Below are 26386 nucleotides of genomic sequence, written 5' to 3' on the forward strand. Positions count from 1 at the left end.
TTATAGAATTTTGCACTGTGTGCAGGTCTGTTAAGCTGATGTTGGTTCATTTCCTTTCATTGTTTAGCATCCTGGCTTGTGTCCATTCCAGGTTAGGATCCGACGGTGTTAGGGAAACAACTCTTGCCTGTACCTATTTCTCCCCTCCTACCTGCCTACCTGTTGCTATTGTAAGAGCGTCTTTGTCATATCGAATAACTCTTTTAAAAGTTACTATTAGTAATGGTGTTTTTAATCTTAAGGAACCATTCTACAATTCTTGAGTCTGTGGATTAAGTCACAATATTTTGGTTGCTCGTTCTGAATGTGAAAAAAGATTGTGTTTAAAATTTACTGTCATATTTTTTCCCAGATTTTTAAAGTTTGGGTTGAAATTGACTAAGCAAAATAAACTCTAAGCGTCATGGTTCCAATGCTCTGAGCTTTGTTTCAGAATGCATTTTCTTTTATTGCATCTGTTTTCTTGCAGTCCACCTTGTTATCCCAGGCCTTAATGAAACCACCGTAAAACTTCCCACTTCCATAATGTTCGAGATTTCAGAGGCAATCAAGACACAGTTAGGTAAGCAGCCAAGATTTATATGTGAACTTTGCAGTGACTATACCAGCACTGATATTCATGGTATGTCCAAGGTATCTAGCAAATGAGCTCTTTGGAGATCTTGAAGGGAAAAGTAAGGGACAAGCATGTACATGTGGATGGGAATAAAAGACTGTACAACTGCTGTGGAAAACAGTATTCCATTCCTCAAAAAATTACAAATAAAATTACCATGAAAGAAAGTGAAAGTGTTAGTTGTTCAGTTGTGTCTGACTCTTTGAGATTCCATGGACAGTAATCCGCCAGGCTTCTCTCTCCATAGAATTCTCCAGGCAAGAATAATGGAGTGGGTAGTCATTCCCTTCTCCAGGGGATCTTTCTGATCCAGGAATTGAACATGAACCTGGGTCTCCCACTTTGCAGGCTCTACCATCTGAGCATCAAGGATCAAACTACCTGACCCAGCAATTTCACTTCTGGTTATACAACCAAAAGGATTGGGAGCAGTCTTATAGAGATATTGGTACATTCATATTCACAACAGCATTATTCACAATAGCTAAAATGTGGAAACAATTCAAGTGTCCATCAACAGATGAATGGATAAGCAAAATGTGGTGTGTATATGTATGTATGTGTCTGTGTATATATATATATATACATATATATATATACACACACCATGGATAATTATTCAGTCTTAAAAGGGAAGGAAATTCTGACATTTACTGTAATATAAATGGACCTTGAGAACATGATGCTAAGTGATAAGAAGTCACAAAAGACTGTTACTCCACTTATTTGAAATACTTAGAGTAGACAGATTCATAGAGACAGACAGTAGAATGGTAGCTCCCAGAGACTGGAGGAGAAGAATGAGGAATTAATGTTTAATGGTGCAGAGTTTCAGTGTTACAAGATAAGGAAAGTTCTGGACATGGATGGTGGTGATGGTTGTACAACATTGGAAATGTATTCGATACTGTTGATCTGTATACTTGAAAATGATTAAGATTTTTGTTATGTATCTTTTATCATAAAAAATTGGAAAAAGAAGTAAAGAGTAGACAGGATGAAGTGTTGGAGGTATTCAAATAAATCACATTCTATAGGGAAATAGTTACTTTATATTTTTGAAAGAAGAGTGAATATTGATCGAATTATCCAAAATATACACATTTATATAGTAAATTATAGTTATCATACTGTACTATCAAGGGACCGCTAGATATTTTCAGTGGGAACTGAGGTAAAGGTCAGGTTTGTTTGAATTATTATTTACTTGAGATTGATACTGTTTCCTGCTTTTAGAAAGAACCTGAGGGTTTCCCAGGTGACACTATTGGTAAAGAACCTGTCTATCAATGCAGGAGATGTAAAAGATGCAGGTTCGATCCCTGGGTCGGGAAGATCCTCTGGTGAAGGGCATGGCAACTCACTCCAATATATTTGCCTGGAGAATCCCAAGGACAGAGGAGCCCCATAGATGGGCTACAGTCCATAGGGTTGCAAAGAGTTGGACACAACTCATACGACTTAACACACACACACACAGAAAAAACCTGATGTGATTTTAGTGTTTAAAAAACATAAAACAACAACAACAAAAAACAAAACATAAAACAACAATTTGGGGAAATAAACAGCAAAACTCCTTTAAAGGGCACCCAGGAAATAATTGGAGCAGCCAGTGGGCTAAGCTAGTTGCTGCATTTGAGTATCACATTGGTCTGAATTCTCTCTATAGCAGAGGATCTCAACCCTGATGAAACATGAGAAGCTCTGATGGATGTGTTACACTGCTGGGGTTCACCATACTTCATCAAGGTTGAGATCCTCTGCTATAGAGAGAATTCAGACCAATGATTCAGTTGTTTCTGGGGTGACGCCTGAGAATTTGCATTTCTGCCTGGTACCCAGGTGACATTGATGCTGTTGGTCTGGAAACCACAATTTGAGAACCTCTCTCTAAAGTCTCTGGAAAATGTATCTCTGGTAAATGTCCTGGGCCACTGATGAATATGGAGGAAGATGGCATGATGTAGTAGAAACTGAAAAAGACTTTAAAATGTAGAATATTCCCCTTGAACTAGCTAAGAACTTTAGCACTTGTTATAATTGAATCTTCACATATTACGAGTTTGAAACAGGTCCAAGCCCCTGTTAAGCAACGTTTCTTCAGCAAATATTTAGTAAAGGTAACTCGATATCAGAACTACAAGTGGCAGGGGAAGAGACATGATGGTGATTTACACAGACATGGTACCTACACACGCAGGGACCTCAGACTTAATTTCTCCTCCCTCACTAGAAGTTTGACCTATTCACTTATTTGATGTGAGGCAATCAGAATGTAACAGTTTTAAAAGGCAGACTCTTAAGTTCTCCTTAGCTATAATTTGAGAATTTCCTGGCAGAAAGAGGATCAAAGCCTTAAGTGAGTAGAGAGGATTAATCAAAGGACTATTACTTTTATAATTTTAGAAAAATTTTCAGAATTGATGCATCACCATTTTATTAAGATGTAAATATATTTGCCAATAGATCTTTGTGATTTTGTGTAGTCCTTACATTTTTACTGTAAAAATATTCATATCTGTTAGTCTTATGGTGAGTTACTTACAAGAATGTAGATGAGCGATTCTAGGCTTCCTTTCTTTAATTTGTACATCAGAGTTGATCACATCCTGATTAGCTATAAAACCTGAGACTCAACTCCATATCCTCTAAATGCTGTGCTAAAGCCAAGAGGATTCCAAAGTAAATTCCCTCAGTGAAGCTGTGTTTAGAACTGGAGCTCAGAACTCTTGCACTCACCAGTTCTCTGCCCAGAGCCTGTGGACTTAGCCCTGTGCCTGGGAAAGATTTGTTTAGAAGGAAAAGAAAAGGAAGGAGCTGACTGATTTCTTAAGGATTCAGCCCCTAATCTGTTCATCAAAATACAAAAATCAGGATTTGTGAAGGAGACTGAAAACGAACAGGATTTTCCCCAGATTCCTGCTGTCATTTTTGAACTGGGAGGTGTTTTAGCTCTTAGTTTTGATAATATCTATCTCCTAATTTTTTTGTTTCATTTTTGCAAATTTCCACCTGCCACCTTAATATCAATTCAGTCTTTTGCTTTCTCTAACTTAGAGAATTAAACATTTGATTTTTTTTGTTTGCTTTATTATTTGCTTTTTTTATTCTGATACAAATCACCAAGGCTTCAGGATTTCGTGTGATTTTAGTGGAGAAAATTCTATGCAAATAGAAGATGCCTTTTAAAACTTATTTCCAGGGAAACAGCTATCTTTAATGCATGGCACATTTTTGACACTTTGAAGAGACTGATAGGCAATATGTTTGAAAATGTCCAATAAATCCATCAAATGTACGATCTTAGACTATGTTCACAAATAACATTTTAGATTTGCTGTTTTTTTTAAATGAAGAGTGAGCATAAACATTTCTTTATACCAGTGAGGGAGAAATAAACTTTCCTGAAGTTATTTATCACTGTCATTCAGAAAAATCGTACTGTGTGAGGGGCAAATCCTAAAAATAATATCCTCAATCTAGCAGATCCCAACATGGGACATCAAGAAATTAATAGCTTTTGTTCTGGGAATACATGATGTGAATAATGAGAGAAATAAAAACTAGTGATATACACACTTCCCAGGGATATAGGAATGGTTTGCCAAAGCCAAGACCTAGCTTGCCAAGGATGAAAGGAAACAACTGTGTTGAAAAAAGATACAGAAGGATCAGAGAGGAAAAGGAGTTTCCTGGTTGTAGGCCACGCTGTCACGGCATTTTTACTCTGCTGTTGCCAGGACTGATTGTACATGCATAGTGTGGGTGAATACTCATGGCTTGATAGGAGTCATAAAGAGTCTCCACTCAAGCATCTTTCCCTTCCACCAATTTCTCTTATGTCTGAAGTCCCATAGTTAGAAATACAATATTCCCAGGTGGTGCAGTGGGTAAAGAATCTACCTGCCCATGCAGTAGATGCAAGAGACATGAGTTGGTTCCCTGGGTTGGGAAGATCCCCTGGAGGAGGAAATGGCAGCCCACTCTGGTATTCTTGCCTGGAAAATTCCATGGACAGAGGAGCCTGGCGGGCTACAGTCTATGGGGTAGTAAAGAGTAGGAGATGGCTGAGCACATGCACACATGCCTCTATAAGGAATTAGTGATGTGTAGAGAATACAAATACCTCTTGGGAAGGTAGTTAACCATTTTTCTTCATTAACAGCCTAATGTTAGTTTAATGTAATTGCCCTGTAAGGGCATGGATAAAGAGCTAAAACAAAGCAGTTCAGAGCATTGCCTGAAAATCTAGGATCTGGAGGTTAAAATAAATAATTTTTTTTAATAAATAAATGCATAGTCCTAGTTAGCCAAGGAATCACCAAGAGCGTAGGATATTACACAAGAAGGAAGGGATTAGCAAAAATCATCCTGAAGGAGAAGATGACACTGAAAAAGAAGAACATTGAAGATAAACCTTATAATCTTACATTAAAAAAAAAAAACCTTCCTTTGTTACATGCTGAAAATAACAAAACTAGAGCTCATCAATGTTTGGACTCAAGAGGGAGGGGATATATGTGTAATTATAGCTGATTTGCATCATTGTACAGCAGAAAACACAGCATTGAAAAGCAGTTTTCCTTCAATTAAAAAATAAATTTTAAAAATTGTAATCTGAAGGTTTTTCTCCTGTGCCAACAATCACAGTGGTTCTAAACCAAAGTTCTGACTACAAAAGGAGCAGAAAAGACATGCTGATGAGATTTAGAAATCTAAAAAGGATTTATCATAAAATTATGCTGAATCTGTTTAGTTTTCTAGTTATTCCAGAAAAAGCCCCTTCTCGTTATGCCCTGCTACATTAATTGAACAGTGGCATTAAACATTTCTGTTGTATAAATATTGTGCAGTTTCACATGCCCAGAAATAGAGAATGTACACTTGACGGATAGCCAAGGCGAGGACACTAGCACTTGTGACGCCTGTTTCTAGAGGTTTAAACCACTCCTGAGAATCATTAACTCTAGGAATCTATTGTATGCTTCCATGATACAGACTGAAAATTGATTTGCTTCCATGGTCTTTGTGAAAGGGATGACTGTGTAATTGTCTTTAAGATCATCAAAAAATAAGTATTTTGTGCCCATGTTAACTGAAAAGAAGAAAATGATCTTTATGGCAGTGATGTAAACTGCAGGAGGAAGTTACAAAATTTGCATCCTTAAAGAACTCTGAAAGAACAGATTAGATCAGTAGTTTTCAACAGAGGGAGATTTTATCTCCTCCCTCCCCTTCGTCTGGCACCCCACTCCAGTACTCTTGCCTGGAGAATCCCACGGACAGAGGAGCCTGGTAGGCTACAGTCCATGGGGTCACAAAGAGTCGGACACGACTGAACGACTTCACTTTCACTTTTTCCCCTTCTTTCCCCTCTGGGATATTTGGCAGTGTCCAGGGACAGGGGAGCCTGGTGGGCTGCTGTCTGTGGGGTTGCACAGAGTCGGACACGACTGAAGCAACTTAGCAGCAGCAGAGACATTTTAGGGCTTCTCGGGTAGCTCAGATGGAAAAGAATCCTCCTGCAGTGCAGGAGACTCTGGCTCGATTCCTGGGTTAGGAAGCTCCCCTGGAGAAGGGATGGGCTACCCACTCCAGTATTCTTGGACTTCCCTGGTGGCACAGATGGTAGAGAATATGCCTGCAATGCAGGAGACCTGGGTTCAGTCCCTGGGTTGGGTTGGGCAGATCCCCTGGAGGAGGGCATGGTACCCCACTCCAATACTCTTTCCTGGAGAATCCCACGGACAGAGGAGCCTGGTGGGCTGCAGTCCTTGGGGTTGCAGAGTCAGAATCTGAGCGGCTAAGCATAGTAGAGACATTTTGGTTGTCACAGCTGTGGAATCCAGGGCATAAAGCCCAGAAACACTGTTGAATATCCTACATTTCATATAAGGCCCCCATAATTAAAAAAAAAAAAGAAAACATACAGTCACAAATGTCAATAGTGCCAAAGTTGAGAAACCCAAGGAGTTCCTTATGGCCTTAAGACTTAAAATCCCATCTGATTATAATCAGTTCAAGGTGACATGATCAGCATATCTCAAAGAAAAATGAATTCTTTCATGCTACTAGACTTTCAAAATATTATAAGTAGGTCATTGATTCAATGTGCCAAATTGATGAATCGAGTTAATCCTACGTGCATTTTTTGAAATGGAGAATATCTTAATCACTGGGCAACTCTGGCACAGAAATGTACTTTCATTGAAGAAGAATACCTGAATTTTAGAAGTTTCCTGAATAGTTGTCAGAAGAGAAAAAAAACAAACAGATTTCATTTTTTTACATTGAATTCCCACACAGACCCAAAGAAAAGATCTATGTTAATATGTGGCTCAAATAAATAACCATTTTTAATTTTTTAACCACAAATATCTTCAAATATCTTCGTCTCCTATGTACATTATTTATGTTTTTCTAAAACTTTATTGCCATAGCCTATTACATTTTTACCATATATAAAAATGGATAATTTCTTTTCATTGATTTTTTTAAAAAATTAGCAGTAATTGAGTATAAAATTCCAGGGAGCATTTTGCTATACAACCTATGTCTTCAAGAAACTCTGTTTATGAATCAGAATGACTTGACAGCTAGCCAAATACTGGGTTGTCATTGTTTTCTTCCTTCCAGTGCCAACTTAGATCTTAAAGTATTACCTAGGGTTAATGAGAAGGAATCCTGAAGACTGTCACTACCAATACTAGTCACTGGCAGAAATTCACAGTAATTGTATTGACAGCCTGGTGGGAAGGGATATGAGCAGAATAGTCTTGAAATAGTCTGTTGGTTGTTTTGAGGGAATTATATTTGGACACTATTATGAGGAAGTGAGGTAAATTGTTTTTCTCTGATTTTTTAGCTAAGAATGAAACCTTGGCATTGCCTGCTGAATCTAAAACACCAGAGGTAGAAAAAATTCCAGCACTGCCCATAACAGGTAATGAGATCTCTATGTTTATTAACTTTGAGAAAATACATATTTTTTTCAAATATTAAGTGATAAGCCTGTATTTTTTTTTTCAGTGAAGAGCCAGTAGGAAGTTCATTTTGATCATAAGCACACAATAGGAGACTCTGGGTCTTTAATGTTCGGGGAAACAACAGATGCAAAATGAGCAATTGAATTACATAACTGATCTGTAACAATAGAACCTGCATTATTCACTCCAGGTGAAAATTGTTACCTCAACATTCTGAAATATTTTTATACTAAGATGTAATACCATGGTTTTGGTGCTTTCCATTTATAAGAAGACATGAGAGCATTTTTCAGTTCTTCACTTTCACAAGTGATTGGTTTAAAAAAATACCATTATCCATACTTTGATATCTATGAAAGTATCCTGGAATTATTTAGTAAATGGCTCTTGAAGATTAACAACCTTCAGGAAGAAAATACATAATAGTTCATTTAAAAAAATCCTTTAAAGAATAAATTCAGTGTTCATTTCCCCCAGTTTATCAACCATTACTAACAAACAAACGTTCAGCATTTTTTTCTGTGGACAAACTGCCCAAGTCCAGCCCATCAGGGACACATTATTCTCTGAACTACAGAGTCTTTGCCAGAGCAATACCACCTCATTCAGGACTCTGTGAAACAAATACCTAGCAAGGATTCCCCTAAATCTTCATTTAGCAAAGTAACTCCAATCTAAAGTGAGGTTTTAATCCATAAAATTGCTGTAAATTGAAAAATCAGTTATATTTACCTTGTACTAAACTCTGACTCAAGACTTGTACAGAGAAGATAAAGATTGGCAGGGAAATAAAATGACCTGATTTCAATAAACCTATTCAAGTAAAAATATTTCTGACAGAGTAAGAAGTATTTGGTCCTGACTGAAGGTGAGAGATGGGCCTTCCATCCCCTCCCTACCTTCATAGAAATTGAAGAAAAGGTATAATCTGATGCTGGAGTAGTCTATTTGAATGAAATTCCTAGGTAGTTTTCTGACTTCAGTCTAATTGGTAAATACCAAAAATGGATAGGCATGACCCAGTGGAGATTCTATCGACTTTTCCCAATTATACTTCTTCTCTTGGCATAGTATATGATGAGGGCGTCTATAGATTTCTTAGTTCTCTGCCAAAACTTCCTTGAGACTTTCCACTTCAGAAATGCTTAGACAAACTTCTTAATTTATTATTCACTGTTACTGTGTTTATTTCATATCCTTACCCTACAAAATTCTGGAATTGTGTAGCTCACAATTCATGCCAGATTTCAGTGATCCTGGTTCTTATTTCTCAAAAACGATTTACCTGAGGGTCATCTTTACCTTTGATCTAGTACTTGAAAGTGCTCTGTGACTGAGCACTTGAATCCTTATAATTTCAACCCTCTTCTAAGCTTTGCATGTTGACTGCAGTTTGGAAAAGAGAATTCTTATATTGTAATAGTTTCTAAATAAATCTTTTTGCCCTGGGTCATTCTTTTAGCTGCCCATTTATTAACTCATTTAATAAATATTTATCATGTGCTTGCTTACTATTCTCCAGAGTTTGTGCTAAGTTCTGGAGATAAAGAGAAAAAAAAGGAACACAAGAAATTATGAATAATCTGTTAAGTGCTTCCATGAGGGTCAATTCCATGTGCTTTTTGAAATACCTGGAGAGTGGACAAACCCAGAAGGGAATGGTTGGAAGGAGGTGTCAGTTCAGACACTGGGCTGAGCCAGGGAGCCCTTACCGTAATTAACTTGAAAAGAATTGGTGTGTATACATGTCAGTTCTAATTCTAAAGGACAGCAACAGAAACTTATGGTCCTGAGTTATTTCATTTTGTCTTAATTCATAAAGTCGTCTTTTTTCCCTTCCAGTGACTCCTGAATCAGTTCCAAGAACCACTAAACCCACTGTGTCTAGTGCATTAGACATTTCAGAAACAACACTGGGTAATTCTAAGAACTTTTTTTTCCTTTAAAAACAAAAACCTCCCCAACCCTCATAGAAAAATAACCTCAGTGCCTTGGCTTCCCATCCTCCCCACTTTCTTTCCTCCCTTACAGGCAGTAGTTCATCTTCCTATTTCTTGGATCAGTTCCTTTAAAGAGTTAACAACATGCCTTGATCCTGGTGACTAATATTTTAGGCAGCTCTGGATGTTAGCTGCTAACTGCACACCCTTTTTACCAGCCTCTTGGGAGGCATAGAAAACCAGAATGCCAGCCCTCTAGTCTACAAAGCTTGGAGCGGTGAGAGTCGTGACTGTGTCTATGCTTCCCACTTCTGCTGGCTTTTCCTAGGCTTATGTGTAGTAAACTTAAGGAGACTACTCAAAAGTGTAATGCTTTTTACTAAGAATTTCATGTCATGCAAGTTAGCTGTTTATTGGCCTGAGAGAATCTAAGTTGCTTTATTCTCTTCTCCTAAAAAAAATTTGAAAAAGGAGCAGCATGTACATATATTGTTCTGTCCTTGTGATGTTGATCTTCCATGTCACACCATGGTCATTCAAAGGTAGACCTTCAAATTAATACAACTGTGTAAAAACTTTCCAGGGGAAGCCAGCTATTTCCATGAAAGGTATCAGCTGCCCAATGTAACCCTCCATTATGAGCATGCCTCACACGATACGATTAAGTCACAATGTCAAATCCTGACTCGGGGTGTTTCTAACTGAATTCTTCTTTATTGCAGTTCTCAGGGGAAGGACCCCCGGAACATCACAAACTATTTTAATACCTAGGTTTGAATTGCCACTGAGCACTCTAGGTAAAAATTATTAAACACTATAGCTTATTATTTCCTTGGAAATTTTATGCATGCCTGAAAGAAACCCTTAGGCTAACTCATTCAAATTTACCTTCTCACAGAAAAGAAGGGACACATGGCTTTTAGAACAATAAATGCCTGAATGCCAAACCCTTAGATGCTATAAATTCTTTATTTTATAACTTAGGGTACTAACTAGTCGTTGTCTATATAAATCCTTTGGCTATTTTCCTTGGGAGTAGTCATATTTTGATATTATATTTGACTCTTTTAATTCAAAATCATTGTGACTGAATAAATTATTTTCTGTATTTTTCCAAAATAGCTTTTTACTCAACTGTTTCTCTTGAAAGAGAAGATATATTTACGATATTTCTATCGACTGCTTCTTAGAATTCTTAGAATTTGAATGTGATATCAAGGAAGTTTTGGGGGAAACTTAAGTATAAAGACATGTAATTACTGCAACTCTGTTTTTAAAAGCTATTGGAGGAACATTGTCTAGTTTAGATGTGCTTGATTTGAATTGAAACAAAATATATCTGAGAGCACACATATGTACTGCTGAAAAAATTAGAACACTAGTTTAATAAAGGTGAGAAGAAGAACCCAAACTCCTTAAATTTAGTGGCTTGATTATAAAAATTAGAAAAAAGACGCTGTCTTATATCATCTATCATTGAAACACAGGAGAAAAATTATGTACTACTAACAGTCCCTTACCTTTCCTGAGTCATTTGCATTTTTGTGTTTGTTTTTTTGTTTCTGCAAGCTTGAGATTTTAAAAACCTTTTCTCTTACTTGCACTTCAAGTCATAACATCTCTTGTGTATTTTGTTGCAGCTCCGAAAAGGCTTCCAGAATTTCCTCAGGCAAAAACACCTTTCCCTTTTGAGAAAGCTGGGGGCACCTTGGGTAATAACAGTACCTTGAATCTGCTGTTAAGTTGTGGGTGGTGACTGCTTAATCCTGTAGGACACGTTGACTGGATCCTAGCTGTGCAAACCTCAATGAGCTGATGATTTCAGTCTGACTCAGCCAAACAAGTGGTTGACTTGATTTAAAACATTTTTTTCTCTGATTGAGTTTTCTACAAATTCAATAACAGTTATTAGTCTGTTAATTCCAGAGAGCCAGTTTTGTTAGTTTTCTGTCCTCAGAAACATTGAGAGTATGACACCAAACTCTGGTCACCGTCTAGACCCTGTTCAAATGCCCTCTGAATGAGTGTAGTGTATTGATTGCTTGTTGGTATATAATGATGTTTAGTTGGATCAGTGTGTGTTTTTTATTTCAGGCTACTGGTAGCCATTTAACGACACGAGCAATCTATTTCTGTCTCTCTATCCTCTCAAAAAAAAAAATTCTCAGTGAATTCCATTTCTTTTTTTGCTGTAGCTTCAAGTGAAAAGCCAGGAATTGTGCCTACAAGTAAAATATCTGAAGATTCCAAAATTCTACTGCCTCAAACTGGTAATTACATTCTTTTAAAAAAAAAAATAGATTGGAGCAACAGTATTGAATAACTTCTCTTATTTTTATTTCTATAGGTTCTTTTAATTGATTATCCATATATTTGTAGTAAATGGTAAAGCTATAATCTATTCTTGGTGCTTAGATTAATTTCATTTTTCTCAATACAAAAGCAAAATGTTTTCGCATTTGTTCTAAAGATCTGTGTTTTAATGTCTGCATATATAGTTAGAAGTCTGGCTAGAAGATGAACTGCAAGTTGGCCCACTGAATTTCTAGACATCTCTTTTGTGACATGAGAACAGTAACAAAAATAAGCTCTACGGTAGTCTTACTTAACAATATAAATTTAATATTTCCCTTGCAGGTAGACATTTGCTTCTTTTTTCAATAAAATATTCAGTGAACATTTGAGAGTTTACGACATGCAAGATATTATTACTGAGTCCTAAAATCTGTAAACATATTGTAATTTAGAGGAGAGACCACAGGTCTTAGCACTAATACTGGACCTTGGTTCCAGTTCTGGCTTTACTACCAACCACATATTTTAGCTATTTTTCTCTACTTTTCTGGATCTTAGTTCGCTCTTTTGTAAACTGTAGCAATCAGCTTTTTTCTCCTGAAAATTCTTGTGTTCTAACACTAAAACTGATTGAGGGAAATAGCTTTCCTCTTCAAAAAACAGATTTCTTTTTTCTCAAAAAGTTTTTACCTTTACATCTTTTCTTTGATGTCTAGCAGTGAATGAAAGAAATTATTTAGCATGTGAGAATTGTAAGAAAACCTCACAAACCACTTTGTGTGATTACTTCCATGATTTTTGTTTCACTTATTTTTAATTTTGTGAACCTTCTAGTTGTGATTCTTTTAGCACATATAACCAGCATGTAATGTAGTTAGACATTCATGTAATGACATTAAACACACCACCTTTCTGTGATATTCTTCAGAAAGTAGTTCAGCGTATGACTGGTTTGAGAAAGGATGAGCATGGGCTTTTGGACACATAGATCTTAGTCAAATTATCTTTCTCTGGTGAGTGTAATGCATTCAGATCTTAGCAAAAGACACAAAGATGGCATCAAATGAACTGTGTGTCTGTTACGGTCTCCCCTAGTTTTCTCAAGTGGGAAAACATCTCTAAGTTGGCTGTGGTTGTCAGCCAATCTAGAGAAGCCTTAAATTGGGTCTTTCTAAGGCTTAATTCCCCATGTCCCTGCCCTTAAAATTCTACTGCAATTACTAATTGTTGGTGCAAGACTGCCTTCAGAACCTGAGTCACTTGAGTATAAAATCGGGTGGAGTTTCATGCTCCACCATGGCACTGCCTATGGAACAAGGCTCATCTGTGGGCGCGCGTGCTGGTTTATCTGCTCCATTACGGCAGAGCTTACCTGAGCCCCCTCCAAGCCCCCAGCCTATACAAGCATCACACCTACCAGACCGAGGACTGTTAGGGCCCACTGAACTAATACACCACTAGCTGCCGCTGCTGCTGCTAAGTCGCTTCAGTCGTGGCCAACTCTGTGCGACCCCATAGATGGCAGCCCACCAGGCTCCAACGTCCCTGGGATTCTCCAGGCAAGAACACTGGAGCCAGTTGCCATTTCCTTCTCCAAGGCATGAAAGGGGAAAGTGAAAGGGAAGTTGCTCAGTCGTGTCCGACTCTTAGCGACCCCATGGACTGCAGCCACTTAGGTCCCTTTTATCTCTTAACTTTTAGGCTATAAACATAGGGACATAGATTTTCCTGGGCTTCTCTTGACCAACCTCTAGATTTTTGGTGTCTATGATTATATAAGAGCAAACCGACCAAAACCTCCAGGAAACCCTTTCTGTGATTTTAATGCCTAGGATATAAAGCCAGAGTTGAAGTGAGCTTTGGGGAATAGAGAGAATAGAGGTGAAGATTGTGAAGTTACAAAGAGGATACAGATAGATGAGACTGGAAATCCCAATAAAAGAAAGGTTCCTTTAATTCTGGTTTTGCCCTGGTGGACTGCTGCTAATGCAGCAGGAAGCAGTTTATTATTCAGCTGCCTCACTCCTGCCAGGTCCACCTCAGGATGCCAGAGAACTTTCAAAATCCGTCAATTGCCAGCCGCGTCTAGATGAAGTGCTGGAGCTTGTCATGGGCTCTAAGAGTTCAGTAGATATGGTTGCAGGCATACGAATCAGCCATGGAAACTCCCTAGTCTGCCCTTGGAATATTGAATTGTTATGCCTGGGCTACTTGGTGTGATGTTTGGACAGGCAGCATTAGCATCACCAGGGAACTTGTTAGAAAGGCTGAGTCTTGGGCTCTACTTCAAATCTAATGAATCGAGAATTGCTGTTTAACAAGATCTCCAGGTGATTTGTACGAGCATTGAAGTTGAAGAAGCACCAGCTTTTCACTGTAGTCTGTAATATTTCACATGGTGCAGATAAGAAGCATCAAATGTGGTCAATAACAGGACAGTGGGCCGGAAATAATCAATGTAAAGTTGATTTCTCAAAGTGGGTGGTTAAGTATTTCTTGTTTCTGCTAAGGCTTTTAACGCTCACATCTACCTCTTATTTAAGTGTTCCATGGGATCTTCCTAACATGTTCAATTTCAGATTATATGTGTTATTTGTGATTTTAAAAGTTGATATAGTCACACAATCCTTTCATTCATTTCAGTCTTTGTTTCTTGATTGGTTTTGTGAATTTATACATGCACTAAGATTCTATTTCCTGTTTAGTCTCAACATATATGATTATTGTATTTTCCAGTTACTCACATGGCTTCCTAATGCAATTAGTTGAGAATTAAGAAGAGAGAGAGAGAGGCAGAGATAGTTCTTGAATGCTGGTCCATAAAAAACATTTGTCTTGTTTTTAGTTGTTATATCCTTTGAAAAAATTATATAGTTCTGCGGGTATTAATCATACTATTACAGTGAAATGAACACATTTTGTTTTCTATGTTGAAATACAATGCATCTGTATTTACTCTGTCAGTTACCTTCAGCTGTATTTGAACAAAGTTAAGTTTATTTACTTATTGTAACAATGAGACGGTAGGCCATGAGGAACTGTGGATCTCTTAGTAAGAGGGTGTTGGGAAGGATGTCTTATGGGATTTAGCCTTGTGTTAGGTAATTCTGGGGAGGGTTTAAGAAAGTGAAGCTTTGCTCTGAACTGGATATTGTCTGAAAATGGGAAGAATCTGATAGAAAGTTTTGATGATTCTTAACTAGAAGGCAAGAAAGGAGTGAGACTATAGTTGTGATTGATAAAGATAGCCAGGATATGAGGACAGTAATTTTTGTGTTCTTGCATTTGTGTTCCACACAATCACAGAATGGTCTTGTTTTTGCCTTGGTCCATCTTGGTCATAGGTGAGCTTGTCTGATATTGGTGTTCTCAACTGTTGATGTCCAGTAGGCAAACGCCGCAGCCAAGCTAGGAGTGCCTGGCCGGCACTTGGGTGCCAGAGGCTGCTTGTCTCTTCATCAACCATTAAACATTTATCAATACCATTTGTGAAATTCATTTTGCTTCAGAATTTGCTAGATTTGTTTTCCACATTTACTTCATACTCTGTATCAAATGATCCAAGTGCATGCTCTCATAAAGATTTCTATATTACTTTTGGCTATAAAAACCTATATGGAAATTCTAACTTGCATGTTGAATATTGAAATCATTTCAATAGTTGATGGCAAGAGTGGGACAGGGTATTTGGAATTTGGACTGTCCTAGGAAATCTGAGAAGTGTAGTCATCAAACATATTCTTCCCCACTTTGAGCTTATTGGCCCCAGTGCCTCATTAGCACAGCATTTTGTGATCTCATTATTTGGAATTTTATTTTGTTTAAACCTCCTCTAAAGTATGTTGAAGTAGGGTTGATTGATTTTGACTTCCTTGGCAAAATCCAACTTTTCTTAAAATACTAAAAGGAAATTATAAAGATCTGCTCTTTTGCTATACGCCAAAATGTAAACTTATGTATAAATTTTGTATTATAAAAAAGTTGGCCACGTGTTAGAGATACTTAAGTGCTTGTAACAATCATTTAGAAAAGTCAGTCTCTCTGATGATGCCATAGAATTGGTCTTATGTTCTATTGGAGAGTGGCCAGTTGACTATGATTTCTATTACTATAGAGTGAGTTCTGGGAAAGCTCTCAGTACCCCACCCCCACCCCCACCGATGAGTTGTGCATCTGCATGCATGTGTACATGCTTGTTGGAGTACTTCTTCACTGGAATAATATGATTTTGTATTTGCATAACAGTCTTATGTTAAGAGATTCAAATGGTTGTACATATATCATCATATCAATCTTCCAGAAGTCCCTTGGAAGCAAAGGTAGTTTTGTTCAGTTCCTCAGTTGTATCCGACTCTTTGCAACCACATGGACTGCAGCATGCCAGGCTTCCCTATCCTTCACCATCTCCTAGAGCTCGCTAAAACTCATGTCCACTGAGTCAGTGATGCCATCCAACTGTCTCATCCTCTGTTGTCCTCTTCTCCTTCATTCAATCTTTCCCAGCATCAAGGTCTTTTGCAGTGAGTCAGTTCTTCGCATCAGGTGGCCAAAGTATTGGAGCTTCAGCTTCAGCATCAGTTCTTCCAGTGAATATTCAGGACTGGTTTCCTTTAGGACTGATTGGTGTGATCTCCTTGCAGTCCAAGGGGTTCTCAAGAGTCTTCTCCAATACCACACTTCAAAAGCATCAGTTCTTCAGCATTCAGCCACCTTTATGGTCTAACATCACCATTTCCTTTTCTGGTATTTTTGTTTATTTTTATTTTTTGCATTTTATGGAAGTGTAGTTAATTTGCACTGTTGTGTTAGTTTCAAGTGTATAGCAATTGATTCAGTTATGCATACATATTCAGTTATATATATGTAATATATATTCTTTTTCAGATTCTTTTCCGTTATAAGTCACTATAAGATACTGAGTGTAGTTCCCTGTGCTATACAGTAGATCCTTATTGTTTACCTATTTTATATACAGTAGTGTGTATCTGTTAATCCTAAACTCCCAATTTAATTAATAAAAAGAAAGAAAAGGAGCAACAAAGAATAGAAGTATGCCCAATGATTCTTGGGTCTTCATTTCACTTGTCTAAAAATGTATAAGGAGAATCAGGTCAGTCGCTCAGTCATGTTCAACTCTTTGTGGACACGTGTCTAAGGAGAATAGACCCGGACATATACAGTGTACTTGGAAGAGATCCTGCAACCCCACGGAAATGGTCTGATGTCCTATTAACCCCATGGCACTGATGGTAGATATCACATGACCACACTGATTGGGTCGAGTGGGAAGCCTGAATCATGCTATTAACTGGGCTTCCAGCCCCTGCCTAGGGCAGAGAGTAAAAGGACACCATGACCAATGCGATGTGTTTTCCATGGGCATCAGAAGTGGGAGAGATAGATAGATAGATACACAGATGGGCAGACAGATAGGTAGATATCTTATCCTACAGATGGAGCAGATGCTTGACTTCTAAAGCCCATATATGGTTGGAGAAGGAGGATAGAAGTCAATGTCTTGTTTCTGGCTTGCTAATGCTCTCAGTGTTAAGCCTCCTTAATTTACTTGGTCATCCCCTTAAAAGACCATCATTTAGGACCAGGAGGGATTTGAAACCTTAATCAAATAATGAAAATGGCTTTTTTATATAACCCAAGATGACCCAATGTGTTTATTTGCATCCTTAGAAAATTCTCCTGCCTGTTCTTTCCCCAGTATGTCCTGACAAACTGACTTTTCCCTTTAACTGTTCTGTAGCTTATTACTAAGATGACCGTTCCTTCTGGCCTTATTATTTCCCCTTGAGCAGTAAACAATTCTCTTTAGAGACCTCTCTTGACAACACTGAGAACAGTCTACCTCAGTCTTCATTAGAATCCACTTTGGGAACTCCCTTTAGGAGTTTACTACTATATTCAGTGTTTTGCTCTTTCAGTACATTATAGAGCTTTAGCAAATTGCTGTCTGCAGTTAAGCTCTAAAAATTATTTAAAGACTTGAAAGCTGAAGTGATCAGCATGTTCGAGGAGTGGTATACTGGTTGGGAAGTTTGGGCCACAGGTGGTTTGCTCATGGTGGTTGAAGAGAGGCTGAACTCTACTTTTGGACCTTATTATCTGCCTGTGGGGTGTTGATTAGGGTAAATTTGGCCCACCCAACTGGATTAAACCCTAGAGAAGAGAAAACACAGGAATAAATGGTGGTGTTGATGCTTTGTGATCAGGAAAATAAAAATTAAGTGTACTGAATGGTTTATAAATTTACAGTGGCCTCTTAGAGATTTACAGCCAGAGCCATTGGTTTGGCTTCATGAGCATTTACTTGTAGGCAATATTTTCACAAATTTCAAGGCCAACTAGAAAGGTGTTTTATTTTTCTAAGAAATGTAAGAGAGTTTTATGTCCTTATTTAAATGGTACTCAGAACTCTGCATGTGGTGTTTATAGATGCTTTTCTCATCCAGTTACGTATTGCTGGCCTGTTGTATTTTCCCCTTGTGTCTTCCTATATGTTTAGGGTTCTATTTCCATGGCAGGGTATGACCACACAAACATATGAAATATAATTGTATAGTAGAGGAAGAGATTTGTGTGCATGCATATGTATGCTCTAAAAATAAAGAATCTGTTCATTTATTCTCATGTATCCTTACTAAAAGCATAAACCACCCAATTGTTAAACTCATTGCTATTTGTTCACAGTGATGGAAATCTTGTAGATTAATTTCATTGAGTCTTCCTGTGTACAAGGCTCTGGAAGTACAACCTTGAAGTATGTAAAGAGTGTAACAAGCACAATTTCTGTCCTAATGAGGTTGTGAGGTTTTTCATGTACGAACTTATGTTTAAAAAGAAGTCTTAATATATATGAATGGAATAGCACTCAGTTATAAAAAGAGTGGAATAGTGCCATTTGTGGCAACATAGATAGATCTGGAGATTATCATACTAAGTGAAGTAGACCAGACAGAGAAAGACAAATATCGTATGATATCCTTATATATGGACTATAAAAAATGATACAAATGGATTTATTTACAAAACATAAATAGACTCACAGAGATCAAAAAGAAACTAGTGGTTACCAAAGGAGAAAGAAGGTAGGCCCATGCTCAGTAGAGTTAGAAATATGTAGAATTTGACCACTAACAAATGTCTTCACCCCAGTGAATCTCAATTTTAATATCTAGAAAATGGAGTTACTACCCCATTGACTATAGCATGGGGTTAATGTCTACCTCACCTATTTCTCAAGGATATTAAGAGAGTTAAACAAGCTGATATGTGAGAAAGTGCTGTCAAACTATAAAGTACTACGCAAACTGTAAAGTACTATCCAGACATCATGATGGTGACTTTTACTCACCAGAAAAGCTAAGCTGTACTCTGTGCAAATTACCTCAGTGCGACTGTTGTTCTTTGGAAATGTCTCCTAAAGTTGCCGTCTGACTTCATTTATGTATGCACTCTTTGAAGCTCTGTGATTTATAGCTGGCACTGCTTCATTGTAAGCAAATAGCACTAAGCTCACATCACCCTGGGGGCCAGTCCTCCAGTTCAGAGCAAGAAGGACTAGAGGCCAGTCTTAGTGACTGCTTCAGTCTTACCAACAAGACCAGTAGCCCGCGGCCCAAGCTCTAGCACCTACATCAACTGTCCTCCTTCAGCCAGCATTAAAATATCTCATGAAGTCTTTTAAAATTAGCCAAAATTAACATCTTCTCTTTTGTTTTACCTTTTCTTTTAAAAGCCACTTATGATGTTTTCTCAAGCCCTACAACATCAGCCGAGCCTGAGATATCAGAGCCCCACACAGGTACACCCAGCCTCTCAATTCTTTTTTCTTTTTGGATGCCAGGTATTGTGACAGTTTTTGCAGAGTGAAAAAGTATACTCTCTAGAGCTCCACAGGAGAAACGTGGCAGTCTCTGTCAGGGAGATGAATTCTGCCCCCTTCTCCCACCGAACGATAATGTCTCCACGTCCTCCAGTGAATAAACTCTGCATATGTGGGACATGCAGAAAGATTAGGTTGCCTCTCAAGCGCACTAAATAACAGCCTAGTGCTCTAGCAATGAGAATCATTCTGAAAAGGTTTTAGAATTTGGAGATTTCCCTGGAGGAGTGGTTCTCCAGTAGGGGGTGATTTTGTTCTTTTCCCACTGAGGAACTATTCAGCCACGGCTAGAGGTATTTTCGGTTGTCACCAGTGGGGAACGTGTTGCTGACATCTAGTGGATTGAGTCCACGGATGCTGCTAAACCCCTGCAAGGTACAGGAAAATCCCCACAATAAAGAATTATCCAACCCTAAAGGGCAGTAGTGCCAAGGAGACAAATCCTGCTCTAGAGCGATCACGTCACTCATTTGTCTACAGACGTTCAGCTGGGTCTAACTCTGGCATTCATTTACTGCTCTACCTATGTGTTTAACTTAGTCTGATGCTTTCTTTTAGCAAGTATTTTATTATACACTTGCTAAATTAGGTACGGCAGGAAATTCAAAGTAAATAACACTGGTCTCTGCCACACAAAGACATATGTCTGGTATTTTGGGGGGTGTGTGTAGCCATATATGGGCACCATGATAAATACAGGCAAATAATTTTAAAAAGCAGCAGAAATTTTTAAAAGATGAAACAGAATGTTACGAGCAGATTCAGCTAGCAATTCAGAAACAGAGGGAAGGAACCAGAAAAAAACAGTTGAAAACAGTTGAATGTGTGAAGCACCATTTTATCATGGTTTCTTATGTTTGAAGTGTGTATGTTTTTAAACATGAGCTCATCTTCAACTCCTAATGAATCACTAGTTTTAAAATGTTGGTCAGCCATCTCTCAAGTGTTCTTGATATTTTTCCCCATTTGAGGCATAATTTATTACTCAGGAATTTTGTATTTTATTCCTGGGGCCTTCTACTGCTTTTATAAATGTTGACATTTATTCCAACAGCAACAAGCGATCCACTTCTGGACTCTGTCCCACCTAAAACTTCTAGAACTCTTGAACAGCCAAGGGCAACACTGGGTAATGTTTTTAACAGAAAAATTCTACTTTGTTTTCCATCAAAAGAAAATCCATGTGAATGCCTTTCTTCCAAATGACCATTTCATTCCATCACATCTAATCATTTATTTCTTTCCTTTTTCTGAATATAATATATATTTTTTCCTACAATGCAGGCATCTATGTTCCATTTGGGCTCTCTCTTTCTCTCATTTTTGAACTGTAATGAATGATATTTTTTCCATCATTAAAGGAATGAAAAGCTTTGAAAATTGCATGGACATCTTCATCATCATTTCATCCCATCCATCTCATGTTTGTGGCCTGTATCACCTCTCTCCCATGCGCTCAGTCTGCCTGGAGTCAGCCACTGAACGGTTTCATCCTGACCTTTTCCCCACTCTAAATTATCATTTCATCCAGTAGCTTCCCAAGACAACGTGCATTTTCATCCTTCATTATGTCCTTTTCGCATGCGCTTTGTATCACCATCTGAAAGCATGTTGAAGCTCTTAAAATACCTCATTTTAACTGGAGTTACTTGGTGGGATGGGGTGTTTGTGTTTTCAGCTCCCAGTGAAACACCATTTATTTCTCAAAAACTGGAAATCTTTACCAGTCCTGAATTGAAGCCTACAACACCTGGTAATTAATGACCTCCGTACAGTTATGTACTTTGAAAGAACAGATAAAGAGACAAAAAGCAGAAGTCACACTGGCCTTCTCAGAATATTTTCAGTAGTAAACATTTCCCTTCATTCTCTATGATGAAACTCTTCAAAGAACTGGGTCATTCTTAGTTTTGTGATTATCCTTGAAGAATTTCCATAATCTTGATATCTATTTTTTAACTGAGGTAAAATTAATATATAACATTATGTTAGTTTCAGGTGTATGATGTAACATTTCTGTCTTTGCATATATTATTTTGAAGGATAACTCCCTTTCTATAGTTCTTTCAAATTTACCAACCAGAAAATAGCAGCAAAATTATAGATGATAATTATTTTAAAATATGTTCCCTTCAATTAGCATTTTAGATACCACTTGATCAGACTATTTTTCTTAAAATAGTGTAAGGAGCACCAAGTGGGCTCTACAATCCTGGATATGATGAAGAAAGATGAGCAAAAGAGAGTAAAATAGCTTTCAGTCTATAATAGAAAATTACTGAAATGATGAAGTTCATTAACTCCTGGTGATGTTAGTAGTGAGCTATAGAATTAAAGAGTACTGAATGTTCTATTCTCTAAATCTGAAATATCTGTGCTTCTCCCATGCTGTTGGATAAATCATCTTTTGAGTAATTAACTGTACCTTGTGTTTGTAAATCCTTCAAGGGTCCTCCCTTTCCAGTACACTTAACTGAAAAATGTATCTTCTCATACAGACATTTAATTTCTTTTGGCTCAATCAGTACTTACTTATTGAATACCCATGCTGGGCATTCTAGGGCTACAAAGAAATAGAAAGCAGTTCTTGCCCTCAAGAAGTTTGTAAGTGTACGGTTACAATCTCATTGACCCCCTGGGAAATATCATTTACCAAAGCTATATTAAATCTTCTTTCAGCTCCCCTGCAAACTTCATCTGTCCCTTCTACACCTAAACGACGCCTCAGGCCCAAAACACCAAGAACTAAGCCTGGTAAATAACTGTCTATTTAACCTTTCAGGATATTTAATTCCAAGTAGATGATATCCATGTAGTTATTAGAAAGAGAAATGATTCTGTAGATTAAAGATGCTCCATAAAATTTGGAACTAACTGAAGATGAATAATTAAAAATAACAAAAGTCAAACATTTTCAGTAAGATTTTACTGAAAATTATGTGAATGATATTCTTTTTTCTGGGAAATAGTCTTTTTAAATCAAAATAATACATAGAGTTTTTTTTAGATACTTCAAGTCTTAGACTGAAAAAGAGAATCTACTGCCCACCTTCTTCTGCCCCTGAGACCCATTCTCCAATTCTTTAATGTTTCTTTTGTATTTGACTCCACATTTCTAAGTAACAATGCTTCTGCTGCTATTTCTTTTTAGATCAGTTTTAGTGAATGATGTTTTTACATGTGAATTTTGATATAAATATAGAAACAGTCATATATAGTGATTTATATGGTCACAGTGATACGTAATGTCATTTATTTTCCTGGCAAGCATCTATATTTAAGTGTTTATCAAGCTGACAGTTTTTGCACGAGGGCGGTGGCTGAGATGCAGAGAATGTGACTCTGGCTATCCAATTGCTCATAATCTTAAAATGATAATACATCATGAATGATGAGAACAGCATAAGATGATATAACCTGCTTATAAGACTCTATTAGAGTAGAAGCTCAGAAAAGCAAAGTAAGAGTCGAGGATATAAATATCAGAATATGTGTCAGGTTTAGGCAGAGGAAAAGGGAAAGGGAACAGCATATATTATGGCACAGAGTTGGAGGTGGAGTTAATTTATCAATCTGGAGGTGCTAGCCTTCATTGTTAAAGGGTACACTCAGACTCATGCTCAATAACCAGGCTTTGATTATTCCATTGCTTATTCCAGTTTTTTTATAGCCTATACTATTATGACTGAATTTTTAAATTCTTTCCCCAAACTTTTACTCACTACATACTTTGTAAACACTGACTAAATATGACAGGATTTTAAAAGGGTCATTCAGTTCCTCTTTGGAGGATTTTTTTTTATTGTTTCTAGAATATGTTAATTTTTTTTTTTTTTTCCTTTCCATCACCAGAAAGAACCACAAGTCCTGGAACAATTACTTTTAAAATTTCTAAAAGCCCTGAACCTAGATGGACAACAATGGGTAATGATGTGTCCTTAGTAGATGGGTTGGTTCATTTCACCACGGGAAGTCCAGTATGCCAGCTTTTATGTACCGTCTCAATCACTGTTCTAACTGGATCATTTCAACAGCACTCAATATCTCATAGGGTACATCAACTCCATGACTTTCATAATTTTGGATAGCTGGCACTGTGGTTGGTGATGTGAACTCAGCATTTGTACCTTGGAAAGCTGTTAAACCGCTGATGCTTTTCCATCTTCTACACAATCATTGTTTTTTAAAGTTGTGTCTTATATACACTTCTCCATTTTGGGGGTAAGGGCTTCAAGTTCAATTTCAAACTTCATTTAGAAAAACAGCTTTCTGCTATGGTGTTAGTAACATTTCTTTATGTCACAGATCACAACATTATACATATCAGTGAATATTACTTTTAAAACATTTCTTTTTTTGAGTGCTTAGAAACTTAGACATGGCTGAGAAATGTGAAATAAGGTGCAAAATCATTACGCTAATTTTCATTTTTTAATCCTGGGTTAAAATCACTGTCATACTTTGTATAGTAATGGTGACTGATGGCAATGCCTTTTTTCTTGAAATGCTTTTTCAAAAAGATGAAAATTTATTAGTATATTTTCATTAAATACTGCTCTGTGAAATATTATTTTTTTAAAAGTTTATTTTCTAATGGAATGTTTCCAAAATCATCCAAGATGATGGGTTTATAGCACTTGAAGTATAGGTTTTCCTTTTGTAGTTTCAGACATTGAAATGTCTAAATACTGATTTGATGATTATTTTGTTTCTTTATTTTTCCAGCTCCCAGTAAAACACAATTTATTTCTTTGAAACCTAAAATCCCTCTCAGTCCAGAAGTGACAGACAGCAAACCTGGTAATTACCCGAGCTTTGTTCTGATATTTCACATGTAGGGTTGACAAATTGTTTTATGCCACTCTTTGGAGCAAAACCTTCTGATTCACACTTTGGTATTTGATTCATCTTTCCATGAAAAGAGCAAAAATGTGATGACATGATGTCATTAGAGCCAGCTCCTCTGATATAATCATAGCATCTCTTTGAGCTGTGTGGGGTTTCATTATGTGCATGACCACCCCAGAGAAAGCACAGAGGGAGAGTGGAGGGAATGATCGAGAACTCCTTTGTCCAGGACGATGAAATAGTTTCCAGTACCAACGTTGCTTGGAGTTCGGATCAGCCTTCCAGCTGAGAAGTGGAGGAGTCTTTCCATCCCCTCAGAACTCTGCCGTGTTTGGGGCCCCAGATCTCAGGGTGCATGACTAGTAAGGCTTGTAGGCTCCTAATGTTCCATGACTTCTTTCTAAACTGGGGCTGGTGTCTGAACACTGACTTTTGTTTACTTCTCAGGAGACATTAATTTGCTGAAGAAAAGTAGGCGTTTTGTTTTTTGTTTTGTTTTGTTTTCAGCGAGGGGTTATTCTATGTATATAATCAAAAACAGATAATTTCTTGCATAAGGATTGCAGGACATGTTAAATAATTAAATCTTTGTTTTTCTCTATACAGAACCTATACAACAGTCTGAAATGTTGATTTATGAGATTATATAAGGAGAACTTTGTCACAACTCATTATTGTCATAAAAAATTTAATGCCTTAGCTTTGGGAAGAATATATTTCTCACTGTAATATGGATTTTTCATTAATGTGTATTTACAGAGTAGGATTATTAAAGCAAAAGATTGCTTAAGTGGGCATGATTTGTCTTTATGCAAAGACATGGGTAAGGAAGAAAAATAGAACTGCTCAGAAAGAGAATTCTCATGACTCCTTTAAAAGAGGCAGAGAGATTTCCAGGTATTGTAGGCATCAGAAGGAAAGAAATTAGGGATTAGGCAAAGGAAATATGGTTGATGCCATGACCATGAGCGAGGTTTCCAAGTCAGAGAAATTGAATGAAGTACTCTTACTAAAAGAGGTTGTTAGGAGAAAGAAGCAAAGCTAATAAACTCAAGAGTTCTAGTGGTTTAACTCAAAGAACTCTGACAGCTGAGAGAAGGGTTTCCTGTACATTTATTTAAAAATTATGCCCAGAGGACTTTGGAATAAGGTAGTAACTGTTACATTTAGGCTGTATTTTGAATAGGGTCCTCTCACCAGGCAGACCAAGAAATATTACATTATGTTTGGGTCACCAACTTTAAATATTTCTCTAACTATTTCTATTGTTACAAGATAAAATTTGAAAACATCAAAAAAATGTCTCCAAATGTTAATTATCATTTGCTCATGATAAGTTATATTATCAATGTTAGTGGTTTCTGGAAATAAAAGCGTTTCTGAGAGGAAATTCATTAATTCAAATTAGGGTGGAAGAATGTTCTTATCACTCTAACGTATTTGAACAAAAAGATTTCTTAATTTGACATTTCCTTTTAAAAATGTGAGAAATTATTTGGAAGCTAACAGGCTTGTATTGCTTTGATTTCTACCTTCTAATCACCTAAGAATATTCACTCTTTTCCCCTAACAGCAAGTATCATTATTTCATAATCTGTGCCTAAACTTAAGCCAGCTTAAGTTGACTTTGAGTGGCCTGAGGCAACACAGAGTAATAACTAGTTCTCCATAAACCATTGCTTGGGTGCTAGTTTTTAAAAATGTATTCATTTTATGGCAACCACCTTTATAGCTCTGTTAGAGATTTCTTTTGTAAGGTTCAGGAGAGCAAATAAACCACCAAAAGCTTTTTGATTTGAGC

General features: G+C 37.2%; 1 protein-coding gene across 1 annotated transcript in view; it reads left to right on the plus strand.

The window, feature by feature from the left end:
* ABI3BP (ABI family member 3 binding protein) overlaps window positions 1–26386 on the plus strand; it is a 265954-nt gene that overhangs the window by 122745 nt on the left and 116823 nt on the right. The window contains exons 9-20 of the mRNA XM_065913797.1: window positions 470–562; window positions 7485–7562; window positions 9448–9522; window positions 10268–10342; window positions 11186–11257; window positions 11741–11815; window positions 19591–19656; window positions 20792–20866; window positions 21416–21490; window positions 22417–22491; window positions 23590–23661; window positions 24463–24537. Of these exons, the coding sequence (XP_065769869.1) occupies window positions 470–562; window positions 7485–7562; window positions 9448–9522; window positions 10268–10342; window positions 11186–11257; window positions 11741–11815; window positions 19591–19656; window positions 20792–20866; window positions 21416–21490; window positions 22417–22491; window positions 23590–23661; window positions 24463–24537 (906 nt within the window). The remainder of the gene's footprint in view (window positions 1–469; window positions 563–7484; window positions 7563–9447; window positions 9523–10267; window positions 10343–11185; window positions 11258–11740; window positions 11816–19590; window positions 19657–20791; window positions 20867–21415; window positions 21491–22416; window positions 22492–23589; window positions 23662–24462; window positions 24538–26386) is intronic.

Source organism: Muntiacus reevesi, chromosome 21, assembly GCF_963930625.1.
Source record: "Muntiacus reevesi chromosome 21, mMunRee1.1, whole genome shotgun sequence".
NCBI classification, from domain to species: Eukaryota; Metazoa; Chordata; class Mammalia; order Artiodactyla; family Cervidae; genus Muntiacus; species Muntiacus reevesi.